Below are 13,517 nucleotides of genomic sequence, written 5' to 3' on the forward strand. Positions count from 1 at the left end.
ACATACTTCCATACACACTTTTTTTTAAAACTAAAACAAATGAAAGGCATTGAAAACATATAAAACCATACCCTTTTCCCTCTCGTGATTCTTATAGCATAATTTGTACTTCTTTTTAAAAACTAAAACAAATGAAAGGTGTTGAAAACATATATAAAACCATACCCTTTTCCCTCTCGTGATTCTTATAGCATAATTTGTAAAAACAGTACAAAAGCATTTCAGTTCTGATCACATTTTACCCAAACTCCCTGAAGAAAATAGGGACGTAACAAATCCCAACAACCCTGAAGCTGTATGAGCATTAGAGTATCCTCTTTTGAGCAGCTCTAACACAGTATAAATCAGCTGAATTTCCAAGTTTTGGAAACGTTAAGCCTCAGACCACAAGCACCCATTCCACAGACCACAGTCCCAGGGTGCCAGTCAGCTGCTCAGGTTGTAGAAGCTGCAAATGCTTCTGCTGTTATCTTCTTGTTCTGGGCGTTTCAGGAAGTCAAGTTCTTTTGGCTTGTGTGGTTTTCAAGGCTACTTCTGAGCTTCTGCTATCTTTCTGATTAGGAACATCTTGTCACGACTCTCCTGGAAAGACAGAAGAACAAGAATGCTCCACATCAACAGTGGTAATACAAGTCATCTACAACAGCTCATTTCTTTATTAGAAATAGGTGCAGTCACCACATTTTACCCCCAGCACACTCTCAATTGCCTGAACAATTTCAAGCTTACAATGGCCTTGACTTCATTTATCTTACTTCAGGTTACACATTAACAGTTCTGCATTGAGCCTAGTAAAAACGTCTCACACAACTCAAAATTTAAACCATGCTTCCAGGAAGTTGAACAAGAGCAAGGAAACAAAAATAAAAAGCACAGAAGAATTTTTAGAATTCCCAGCTGATTTGTGAACCCTTTCAAAAAGCAGGAAGGCTTTTGTTCCTAAATTCCTCACTCCTCAAAAATCTCCCCCCAGTAAGTGTTTTTTTGCCAACAGTTGTTAAATGCCATATCTAAAAGAAGCACATATCCAGAAATGGGCTGTTTCCTAAGAAAGTGAGAAGTCTCACTGCTGAGGCTGAGTTCTGACTCCAGCAGTTTGTCACATCACAGCACACGAACGCTGCCAAACCTGGCAGTGGCTTTGGATGGCCACAAAGCAGCATTTCTGCACTGGCACCCTTCTCCAAAGGGCTGTTAGTGCCGACTTGTTCCACTTTCAGTACCTGCTCAAGCACCTCTGGGCCCACACTCAACAGCAAGACCAGAAGAGATGCAGTAGAAATACGGGCCTGGAGGGAAGGGTAGGGAGTTGGGTGCCTGTTTGTGAGGGCAGAGAAGGAAACAGAAGTGGAGGTAGTGCAAGATGGTGGAAAGCACAGGAAACAGGATTCAGGTTCTTTGGCAGGAAAAAACCATGGAGATAAGTGGATTTAAATAATGCAACAGATGAAAAACAGGGACACAGCTTCTCAGGGGCACATCTCTTGCATGTGTGTTGCCTGATATAACCAGACCTTGTTGTAGTTGCAGCTGGTACCCAAGAAAATCAACTCCACTGAGAAATACCACAATGCTTTGGTTATTTTTCCTGGGTAATTTGTAAAACATTCTTTACTGCCTGTTGCAAAAACCAATTATCCAGGAGACTATGAAAACCAATACTCCTCTGCATTCTTCTCATTTCTGTACCCCTAAAGTTCTCTTTGTTGTGTCAGTAAGTGTTGGGTCAGATCTTACCAAAACCAGTTGTTCTCTCAGCTGTTCAACCACTCGTTTGTGTGCTCGAGCCAAGGCAATAACATAGAACATAATGATGCTGTAAACAACAAACAAAAACACAGAACATGATGATGCTGTAAACAAGAAACAAAAAGAGAGGACTTGAGATTTCCTATGTATGTAATAACAAGGTCAGTTCAGGAGAACACATAAATGTGTGCTACAAAAGGAAGGGCTGGGTGGAGTCCTAAATAAGCCACATGGTTTTTCAAGCACAGAAGTTTTAGAAAGCATCAGGTAATAAGGCTCCAAAATTTGCAAACAGTTTAGTTAAACTGAAGTGCAAAAAACTCCATTTAAACTTATGAAAAACACCCCTTTTTATTAGAAGACTGACCAGACCCTGGAACAGTATTGTGGAGTCTCTGTATCTTTGGAGATACTGAAAATTTAACTGGGTATCATTCCTGCTCTACTTGCCCCTGTTTTGAACAGAAGATTTGAGTTAGATTCTCTCTACAGGTGACATCCAACCTTAAAAATTCTATGATTCTACACTCAATTTCATCTTACAGAATGACTGTTTTGGTAGTTTTATTTGTTTTTTCAGACTAGGGTTTTTGGATAGGAGTTGTGATCACAGGGCTTACAGTACTAATTTGCAGAGAATTCACAGTTAACATTTTTGAGAAGGACACTGTTGAACATGGGAAATGCAAGAGGAAATGGAAGAAAGCTGATGAGTGTGAACACCTGGGCAAAGACATAAGGGCTGAGGATTCATATGGGGTTTGATGTTTTTGACTGCAAATGGAAAATCTGGCCTAATAGATGCTTGGTATGAGTTCAGTGAGCAAGGAAATGAAGCTGCATAAGGGAATCAAATGTCCACAGTACTCACCAGAGGATCACAAAAAAAGGCACTGCAAAGGCTTCTGATGCAATGCCAAAAAGGACCTGCTGCAGACCTGTTGGAAACTGAAGTATTGTATGTGGAACAACTTCCCATGAAGTGTTAAAATTCCTGAATGGCCCACATGCCTTGGAAGAGGGGATACTGTCGAAGAAGCAGAATAGAAAGATGTTACACCAAAATGTAAAGATAAAATAATCCAGCACAAACCCAGCAGCAGTTTGGTGATGCAGTAAAAGTGTCCTATATCTACAAAACTGTAATTTTTGTTTATATGAACTAAGCTATAAGTTTATGTGTTATACCCTATATATTTTATTCCATTAACCATTCTAAAGTTGTGTGTCTGCTTTTGCAGAACTGACAAGCTTAGAACAAGTGTCAACTTCACAGAACTTACAATCGTCACTTACCGTGCTATGCTGAATCCCAGAGGGACAAAAGCCAAGAGGAGCCCAATCAACAGCACCACCAGGAAGAAAAAGTTGGAACTTGATGCCCTTATAGGCCTTGCTGCAGGTTTGCGTGTGTGTATCAAAACAATCTGAAGAGGGAAGGTGAGTAAAACTGTTACCAGTACATCTGTATAGATATAATCCAAATGTACTTCCCCCAGCAACTGAATTTTCCATTCTCAAACATGCCACCAGCTACCACACAACCACCTCCTTTGATGTGTATGGGCTGGCTGAGAAGGGCTAAGAAAAGACTGCCTCACATTTTGGTGTAAATCAATGTCTTCTAATTTGTGTAAGAATTTGATTCAGAGGCCCTCACACACTTGCACAGAGTCAACTGACACAGGCATTTAGTGTAGGACCCATGGCACCGCTGTTGGCTTTGTTCTGCCACATCTTCTCTGGATACATCCCTCTTGCAAGACCTAAAGTATCAGCAAGAATTGGAGGCACAGATGGAGCTGTGTGATCACTGAGCAAAACTTCTGATAGTCAGAAATCACATGAACATCCAACCCAGCTTGGATTTTCCATTTTTGCTCCCAAATTTTCAGCAGCTTTGCAAAATTTTGTCCAAGTTCTAAGCTGTGTTGCTAGTAAATAGATTACTGCGGGAAAGTCTCATAAACTAGCTTTGTTACAAAGAAAGCTGTTTAAAAAAAAAGCCAAATAATTTGAGAAGTAGTAATTGAAATATGGCTTTGCTTGATTTTAAAGCAAAATTCTACCGTCTGTTAAAAGCACAAAACCTTACTGAAAATGGAATATCATTGGCTCATTCCACCCACTGCATCCACAGGTGGTTTTAGGGTTTTTTGATGGTTTTAGATCACCTGCATTATCTATATGCCCGCATTACAAAAACCACAGAGATGTACTCAATTCTTTATCAAGCATGTGCCTTCATTACCTTTTTAACATAGAAGATGATGAAGTATTTTATAGTTGCTATTGCAGGGAGAAGTGGTGAAAAGAAGGTTCCAATCCAGCAAATAGTCTGCCCATAAATGATTTCCAGGACATTGTCAGAAATTTCAAATTCCTTATGTCCAAACCACTGAACAAGCTTGCAAGAGCAATGAGTAACTAACAACCTGAAACAAAGAATATTGTTAATCCTAAACAGAAGTTGTAGAATTTAGATGCATTCTAACATATTTGAAACACATACAACTTAGCATTTAAGCATTAGACAATATAACAGAAAAGATCTGAAGAAAAAAACTCTCAAATAACAAAACCTATACAGCCATCTGAATAGCAAACAGGTGCTCAAACCACCAGAAATATGATTATGTTTTATTTTAAAACTAGTAATTTGGTTAGCAATATGGGGAATTTAAAGCAGAAAAAAGAAAATGTGTTTCATATGTCATTTGTAAAAATATGCTCAAAAAGCAGAGATACATACTTTCTGGGGAAGTCTGCAAACAGGGCCACAGCAAGAATTACAATAAAATCAAATATCATCAGTTTGTACATTTCTTGCCCAACATCAGATTCCCAGCACTACAAAAACAAGTCAGGAAAAACAAGATTAGCAGTCTGAATAAACAAGTGAAAAATCTGTGTATCACTAAAGCAATAATAATCTCAGTTAACACCATGAAGGTTCAAATGCTATTAACTCCAATTTCTAAAATATTCAAGTGTTTCAAAGTTCCCGTGCCAAGCTTTTCACTTTTTTTCTTTTGGTTTGTTTTTGGGATTTTTCTGTGAGGTGGGGAGGGGGTGGGGTGTGGCTGGGTGTGTTTGGTTTGGTTTAGGTGGTTGGGATTTTTTTTTGGGGGTGGGGGGTGGTGTTTTGAGGAAAACGGCTGGGTGTGTTTGGTTTGGTTTAGATGGTTGGGATTTTTTTTTGGGGGGTGGGGGGCGGTGTTTTGAGGAAAACCCATTTGCCTTAATGCCGCAAAAGGCTGTAGCACGATGTCTCCAAAACACAGCTACCTCAGACAATCCTCATGGTGGACAGAAGGTCTGTACTAAGGAATCATCTGCCACTGGACTAATTGTAATCAGAGTTTTAGACAGCAAAGGAGATCTGTGTAACAACTGTACTGGTTTGCACTGAGCATGGGAATCAACACCAGGCACAGCATGAACAGCAACCCCAGGGCTTCTACTGAACACCTCTAGACAAGCAACTCTCATGAAAAACAGATCTCCCTTCACAAGCTCAGATGATTAAACACCAAGATAAATCTGCTTACAGGATAGAGTTTGTAATTGTATCCACAGGGCTTACACTTGTCACTGCCACAGCCGGAGATCTGACTCCACAGTGAGAACAAGAGAACACCAATATTGGCCAACCGCACGAAGACACACCTGGAAGAAAGGCAAAACCTAACTCCAAATGTTCCAAAAACCAGCCATTTAACACTGGGCTCGCCTTGTACAGGAGTCCAAGGAAGGCTTAAAACACAGAAGGGTCATGCAGACCTTTAACAGGGCAGCCATCCAGATAATAAACACATTTCTTTCCTTAGCAGTAAGTTAAAATTGCTTTTGACCTTCCCAGCTTTAGGCTACAGTCCTTTGTTTCTTTTCTCAATAGTGTTCCAAGATCTGTCATTTCAGCTGCAGATCTTGATGCTGCAACAGGTTGCAATTCCCTCAGGTGCAGTACTGTGTGCAGCATTTCTACTTCATGTAGCTTCAGGCCTTCTGAAGCACTTGGCCAAATCACAAATACAAAGCATGGACTTGCAAAGTTCAGGTGCTTCAACCCAGATCTTACTGCCTTAAGCTGCCAAACACCAGCTCTTACACTGAAGTATCTTTCACCCCAACACTTTAACTTCTGCCTTGAGCAAAGCTCTGCTTCAGTCACTGCTGTACACTCACTTTTGCTCATTCAGGGAACTGCTGCATGCAAAGCTCTGCAGCCAAAAGTTCTCTACTGACTATTTATTCAGGTTGAAGATGTCCAGACCACACAGCTAAATGGGACCAAGAAAAAAACTTGGACACTGAGATGATTGCACTGCACTGTCATCAAAACACATTGTTCCCAGCTTTAAAGTTTCCAAATAAACATTGGCCAAACAATGCCTCCTTGGTTTCCAGTGCCAACTTCTCTGCTTCTTGATGTTTCAATGTTTACAATACATACAGCCTACCAAGAACAAGTCGTTGAAACATCCAAGGCCACAATAAAAACATCTTTACCTCAAGAGTGTCAGCTTGATTTCAAAGGCTGGTGTATAGTCTTCAAATCTGATCAGAAATGCAAAGATCAGAGGACCGATGAAGTTGGCCAGTGTGATCACCATGGAAGGCAAATACTGCACTATGAGATTAACCTGGGAGTTTGCATTGCCAGCGTCCTGCAGGAGAAGAGATGAGACAAACACAATGCTTGGAGAAGCACACCTTCCTGAGCGTGCTGTCTCCAGCTACACACCGACCTGCCTTGTCCAGGATCCAGAAAGCATCTTTTACTCCATCCTCATCCTTCACTGACATTTGCATTGCCAATAGGAATCAACACCAGGTGTAACAAGAATGGCAAACCCAGGGCTGATTCTGAATACCTCCAGACAAGCAAGTTTCATGGAAAACAAATCTCTATCCTTTATATGAGCCGGATCACTGCTAGCTCTGCAGTTTGCTGCTACACACCCTTGCTTTCTCCTGCTCCTTTCACCAGGAACTCCCTCCCTCTCTAGGTAAGAGTATTTCTGTATTTCCTCAAAGCTTCTGTTTAAAGAGGTTCAACTCACCAAGGTTTGTGTCTGACTGTTGCTAACCAGCGTCAAGGCTACCAGGTTTTACAGCTACTCCAAGGGCAGACACTTATCAATTTATTCTTACTGGTGCCAAGCAGCTCCCCTGACTTTCCTACCATCCTGACAAGCTTCTCTAACTGCTCATTAAGACACGGTCAATATACCAACCCTTCTACTTAAAGCCCCCAGTAAGTGAAGCTATTCTTGAAGTTGTTCAGTGTTGTCCTCTTCTCTGCCCTCAAACAATACCTCTGACACATAAACTCATTTAGCCCCCATTTCCTGCTTCTGTCCCTGCCATCCTGGCAGTTTACAGAAGTTCAGAATTAGGTCCCCCATGAGCACAACTTTCCTTGTGAACAGCTAAGTCCATTACACCAGGAACTTACACAGGGGAGAGAAAATTGTGGTTCCCATTTCTACCAGAGTAATCAAACCCTGGGGTCCTACAGAGAAGTCAGTTACTTTTGTGAAGCTGTCACAACCAGAAGCTTGTCTGCTTTGTTCTGCTTCTGAACCACTCTTTCCATCTGCTTGTCCTGCCAGAGGTGAAACCAATCCAACCTGATTCTTTCTGCCAGTGATGCAAGAATCTTTGCTTCTGAAAACTGTTCTGTGATCAAAGCCTTCCTGTTTCCCCACACCGGGTAACTCAAGCCACAAGACAGATCACAATCTTCACTCTTCCTTCCCCTGAAGTGCATTTTTGCAGTTGACAGTGAACCAGATCATGTGAAACTGATCATGATGAAGTCTGATTTAACCAGGTCAGTTCTCCCAGCCAGTTCACTGTCCAGACCCACAGATCACAGTGAGATGAGCACAGTTACAAGGGAAGGGTTGTGAGGGTTGCTCTTCTTGTCAGCTCCAAGGCACTCAGCACTGAAGCCTCTGCAGCAATGGGAGACATGACTGGGGAGGCTTTTTTGGCACATGGTTCATATCTTTCCTGTTCTCATCTACTAAAAAAACTGTAAGTCTGTAGGGAACATTTTCAGATCCCTGCATGAAAGGTGCTATATTAAGATACTGGACTCTTTCACAATAGTTCCTCTTGCTGTAATCACCAGCCTTCACCAAATCTGTCCTAGTGTCATTTCTTATACTCACATTGGAGTTTTCTTGAGAGAAGACAGTTACTCTATAAATTGAGTAAAAACATCCAGATAAAATGGCAATGACAATTATATTTATAAATATTCTCAGAGAGTAGATGCGTAGCTTTTCTCCCATTCTCCTCTCAGCTATTTTTTGCTTCAGTTTTTCTTCCTGCAAGTCCGTCTACAAAGAAAAGAAAAAAGAAATGCAGTTTTTTGATGCAGCATACAACATTTAACACCATGCCTTCTCCCCCAAGAAGTGCAAATCTGTAGCCTGCTCTAGGACAGTCACTCCAGTGCCTGCCCAAGCACACAGAATGGAGTGTCTTTTCTTTGACAAAACAGGTCCATGCAGGAATGGAAGCCCCTGTGTGCTCAGCCTCCTCGAGCTGAGGGCTCTGTAGCCAAAGACAAATGCCCCACAATCCTCTTCTCTGTACTGTATCAGTAACACCTTTCCTTGAGGACAGACAGTTTGTCTGTTTGTCGAGAGAGACTGATCTCAGCTTGAAATGAAACTCTGAAATGAGTAAACCAGTCACTCGTTACTTCTGCAGGTAAGTAACCAGCCCTCACCACCATGGCTCAAAATTCCTCTTACTCTTTGTGAAGGAAAATTGGGGGATGACACTGAAAGAAGGAAGCAGAGTCTTGAGCAGCTTGTAATGTAAACTTGGTGTATTTCACCTTAACTGAGATGAGACTACAGTATCTCCTGTATTCTCCTGAAGGCAATTTAACCTGGGCAAACCCACATAACACACATGAGAGTGTATTTTCTGATGATTTATGTCCATCAAACAGCAATATTAAGGGGCTAGTTCTTCTAAAATGTGTGTTCTGAAGGCAAAAGTGTAGCAAGTGAAGGAGGTTCTGATTCTATGATGAAAAGAGATGACTCAGAACTTCACTAGAGCAGAAAGCAACTCACTGTAATTTATGAAATCTGTAATTACCACTTTGTGGTTTGAAGTGGAAGCATCTTCTCAAAGGTAATTTTTTCACTACACAAATCTCTGCTTCCAGTGTACAGAGAGCAAAAAGAAGGTCCTTGTTTTACCAAAAGAGCCTTTCAGATTCTTTTCAGAGCTTTAAGATTTGGGAAATCTACAGCTGCATCAGCATTTTGTATGTGCACGTGTGCCAAAGACACCTAGTGAGAATTTTTCAGTATCTTCTTACTGCAATAATACTCTCAAACAGTACAAAGAGCACCATCTGAATTTTATTTCTCCCCAAACTACTGCTTACTGCACTGCATGCTTAAACCCCAGAAAACTCCAGCTGATCCCTGCAGTTTTGCCTGCAGCTGGGACAGATTTTCCTGTTGGACTATGCAGAAACTAACACAGGAAGCAGGACTGGAGTGTGAGGAAGAGGCAGATAAGCAGCTAACGGGCTGGCGTCGGTCCCCAGTGGATGGGGGAAGGGCCAACAACATCCGTGCCAATCCTTCTCACGTTGCACGACTCTGGTACCTAGAAAGCATGCAGGAGGATGTGGCTGCACCCCCAGAACAAGCAACTTCAATCCTTCTTAACTTTATTCCGGACTCCGGTACCTAGAAAGCATGCGAGAGGATGTGGGCTGCACCCCCAGAACAAGCAACTTCAATCCTTCTTAACTTTATTCCCTTATCTGCAAAATTGCACACATTTCTTTTTTAGCCATCTCAGCTGTATGTAACCGTAATCACAAAAAGGCAGAAGTAACTCACCTGGAGCTCATACTGCAAGCTGCGATGTTTCAGCCGGGCTGCATTTGGATCTGTAATGCAGAAGTCCCAGCCCGCAAAGACTTTGTTACAGTAACTCTGAAATGGATCTGCATCATGCACTAAGTTGTGCTTAAAGCCTTCCACAGACCTAGAGAAAAATTTGTGAGAAGATTCATTTTATGCACAGGAAAAACACACAAAAGCAACCTGGCTGATCAAAGACTAAATGACCCCCTCTGAGCAAACTGTCACCTTTGCTTAGTACCAGCCAGTGTCTGGGACTCTTTCAGTGTGAGCTTCTGCAGCAGCTTACCCTGACTGGTACAGGTTATTCTCACCTGCACTTCACCACAGTCACACCTTCTCACCTCACCCAGACCCAGCAAAGGAAACTGAGATGGCTAAATAAAACTCAATCAAAAACCCCTAAAAAATCCTCCACGAATTTAGTATAGCTGAGGGGCTTTTACTTGTAGGTATGCATGCATATGAAAAACTGATACTTCAAATTGTTTTCTTTTTCCCAAGCACTCCACAGGCTACTGTGGCACTGCATCCTCAGGCAAAACACTGCCCATTTCCACACAAACAGCTCTAGAAAACAGTATGTTCCCTTCAAGCAGGAATCCAATCTAAACTGTGCAACATGTAACAGTAAATAAACAACACCAACAATTTTACCTCTTTATTATCCAGAGGAAACTTAAGGCAAGGTAGGCAAATGTAGCCAGCAGGTATGCAAGTGGCAAGTTGTACCTCATGATATTGATCCGTACAGCATCTATTGAGTAATAGCCATAAAACAAAATTGTCACTTCAAGGAATCCCTGTGAAAATGAAGTTGAAATAGAATTTGTAACAACAGCAGCAACAATTGCCCTATAAAATCCAACATGGTTACATTAAGCAAGTAAATTCTGTAAATTTAAAATTAGGGCCCCCAGCAAGCTACAAGCCTGTATCTTCTAAATACTGCCATTGCCTCTACCAAACTGTGCAGGCACTGTGTGCTTAAAATCTCTCCCCTCTCCAATGAAAAAGCTGCAGGACACAGACACTGAGACCCTACACAGAGAGAACAATAGGCAGTGTGCTCCAGAATAATAAGGGGTAGCAGCTGGGGAGGAGTGGCACAGGCTGCAGCACGTGGCCAGCCAGGCCTTGTGGTCACTCAGTAAAAAACAGTTTGAGAACTGCCCTTCTCAGAGATAACATACCCCAGTGATGCATATGCCTTACCATTTTTCAAAATTATCAAAGCTTCATTCCACAAGTAATTTTTAAAAATTATTTTAAATGCTACATGAGACACTTAATTAAAAAAACCCCAACTAATTACTTACAGTGCCACTGAGCAAATCTTTGAGGTAAGTATAGAAGTAAACAAGTCCCTTATTACCACTAGGTTCATAAGTTGTGCAGATATTATCTGTCAAAAGAAAGGCATGAAAAGTCACTCAAATGGTAGTGCTCACTGAACTGAAGATCACATTAATTCAAACATGCCACACTTCTAAAAAGGCTTTCCTTTTTTCTGGGAGGTGGAGAGGAAGCTGATGGAAAGGGGGAATCTTACAACAGCTGTACATAGAGAAGATGTTTACCTACGTCCTTTGGAGAAATGTAAGCAGTGGTACTGTTGAATAGTCCGTATGTAGAAATTATGGTAGGAAGAGTAACAAAACTGAACATCAGGATAAAAATTATAAAGTTCAGCAGGACCAGAAAGCGCAGGAAGGAGAAGTAGGACTGGATGCCAGTACCAAATTTCCCTGGGAATAAAAGAAACGTGTGCCAATAATTAAGATGATAAAACCACTACAAATACAGCGAGAGCAGATTATGAAAGCAGTTTCACTGAACTGAAGAAACATTGTTAAAGCTAGTTTTAAGTATTACAGACTTTTAGCAATGTAACTGAAATGCAGGGTGGACATATTAATAATTTTTTCCAATGTATTTCCTTCTACCATGTCATGGATTTTACATTCAGCAATAATAAGGGAAGAAAGTAACTTCTTAAGCACATGTAGTTATATTTGAACTATGCTCACACAGGTAAAACTGCCAATAACAGAAGCAGCTTTCCAGAGGAGAAATGGACATCAGACAGGAAATACCTTCTATGCTGTGAATATCATGTCGCCAAAGCACCAGGTAAGATGACAAGCCCTTGACTTCACTGAGTGCTTTTTTCAATGATTTACTGCTAGTTCTTCTCCACTTCTTCCATCTGGATAAACGTTCTGTTTCAGCCTGCTGAGAGTCCCTAAGAATCCAGAAATATAGCTACTGAGCACAAGAAATAATTTTTCACTCCATGTAACAGGGCTTAGCAGGATGGAGCCTGCCCACAGCCTTCAGGGGAATAGCTACAGACACACAAGCTCTCCCCATCTGATCTTGCTGGTAAGGGCAACATCAACTTAATTCAAATAGGGCAAGCTGTCGCATGAAAAACACTCACCTCTCTTGGAGAAAAAACCAAATAAACAAAGAAAAAAACCCCAACTAAACAAAACAAAGTTGACAACAACAGCTTTTTGAAATATTTGCTGGAAAATGCCAATTCAGTGAATTTGAGAAAATATTTTTTGCCAGCACCTCTAGGGATGCACTGTTCTAATAACAAGCTGCAAACAAACACTGAGAATGTGCCACTGTCTGTAATTTTTAACCATTCACTTAGGGATTTTCATACTATATGAATACATTTGCATTTTAAAAATTGTTGCCCAGTCAGCAACAGCATCAAGGAGAATTCTGAGTGTCTCAGAGTTTTCATTTTGTTGTTTCTTTTAAGAAACCTTAAAACCAGACAAAACTTCACAGAAACATAGCTTGAAAATGGGCTTGTATACAGTAAATTCTTTCCAGCCTCTGATGCCACTGAAGAAGGGCAGCAGTTAAGTAAGTACCCATGAGGACACGATGCTGTGGTACCAAGGTTTCAGTTTTAAAAGACTTGTAGTCAACCCTACTCATTGCCCAAGGGATGCACTGCCATGTGTGCTCTATATTGCCTGTTTCCTCATGGCTCGAGCATTTTGGCAGGAAGTCAAATTAAACCTATACAAACATTCAATCAGGCAGCAGATGACCTCAGCTTTAAGAGCAAATACAGCTCCTCTCAAGAGATTTCATTTTGTGGAAACCACAGGCTGCAGTTTGCAGTGTTTTAACTCTGCAGAACTGTCTGGCCCGTGCTGGGTTTGCATTGTAAATAGAAGCGTGGGCTGCACATTCATCTGAGTTACAGAAGTTGAGTGTTCCACTCTCAGGATGTTTGTGCCAAGCACTTGGTGCTGGCAGCTGCTGCAAAATGCAGATCACCGATCTGTAGAAGCGCCAAGAAGCCCCACCAGAATCAGTGCTAACATGTGTAAACAAGACTGGGACATTGCAACTCCACTCCTCCCTCCAGTTCCCCTTTCTTGAAGAGCTGAACTTTAGATACCCAACTTCAAATAAAAATTCAAGGTATCAAGCACTTTCCTTTACCATGACCTAGATCTTCTACTGTTTCTTGTGTACAGGCTATAGAGTGAAACTCCAGGGTCAGGCTGTTTGCCACTGCTCTTGCAATAGAGTAGCTCTTGTTCTCCCTGGAGTACATTAATTGTACTTCCACCTCTCTTCTGGTTCATAACTACAACTACAATGTACCTGATTTAAAGGTGCAGCTGTTGTCTGACAGTGAAAAACCACATCCTGTATCCTCTGTCCTCAAAGCAGCTTTCAGCCCAGCAGTGAGACGTGAGACAAGCACTGAAATTCAGGCGGGGCAAAGCAAAGTCTTTACAATCCCTCCCTCCGGGGGGTAACCACCAGGGGGGCAGGAACAGCCCACAGGAAAGAGTCATTTTAAAAGGAATGGGG

General features: G+C 41.6%; 1 protein-coding gene across 1 annotated transcript in view; it reads right to left on the bottom strand.

Annotated features, from left to right (window-relative positions):
* Positions 1–157: 157 nt before the first annotated feature.
* Positions 158–13,517, bottom strand: part of TMC7 (transmembrane channel like 7) — a 14,918-nt gene continuing 1,558 nt past the window's right edge. Inside the window, exons 3-16 of the mRNA XM_041401856.1 lie at positions 11,759–11,907; positions 11,243–11,410; positions 10,982–11,067; positions 10,320–10,465; positions 9,639–9,786; positions 7,932–8,102; positions 6,262–6,419; positions 5,301–5,418; positions 4,502–4,599; positions 4,001–4,184; positions 3,046–3,176; positions 2,621–2,776; positions 1,738–1,816; positions 158–582 (exon numbers count right to left, since the gene is read on the bottom strand). Of these exons, the coding sequence (XP_041257790.1) occupies positions 529–582; positions 1,738–1,816; positions 2,621–2,776; positions 3,046–3,176; positions 4,001–4,184; positions 4,502–4,599; positions 5,301–5,418; positions 6,262–6,419; positions 7,932–8,102; positions 9,639–9,786; positions 10,320–10,465; positions 10,982–11,067; positions 11,243–11,410; positions 11,759–11,907 (1,846 nt within the window). The 3' untranslated portion in view covers positions 158–528. The remainder of the gene's footprint in view (positions 583–1,737; positions 1,817–2,620; positions 2,777–3,045; positions 3,177–4,000; positions 4,185–4,501; positions 4,600–5,300; positions 5,419–6,261; positions 6,420–7,931; positions 8,103–9,638; positions 9,787–10,319; positions 10,466–10,981; positions 11,068–11,242; positions 11,411–11,758; positions 11,908–13,517) is intronic.

This window comes from Onychostruthus taczanowskii, unplaced genomic scaffold (assembly GCF_017590055.1).
Source record: "Onychostruthus taczanowskii isolate IOZ18803 unplaced genomic scaffold, ASM1759005v1 scaffold19, whole genome shotgun sequence".
Lineage (NCBI taxonomy): Eukaryota > Metazoa > Chordata > Aves > Passeriformes > Passeridae > Onychostruthus > Onychostruthus taczanowskii.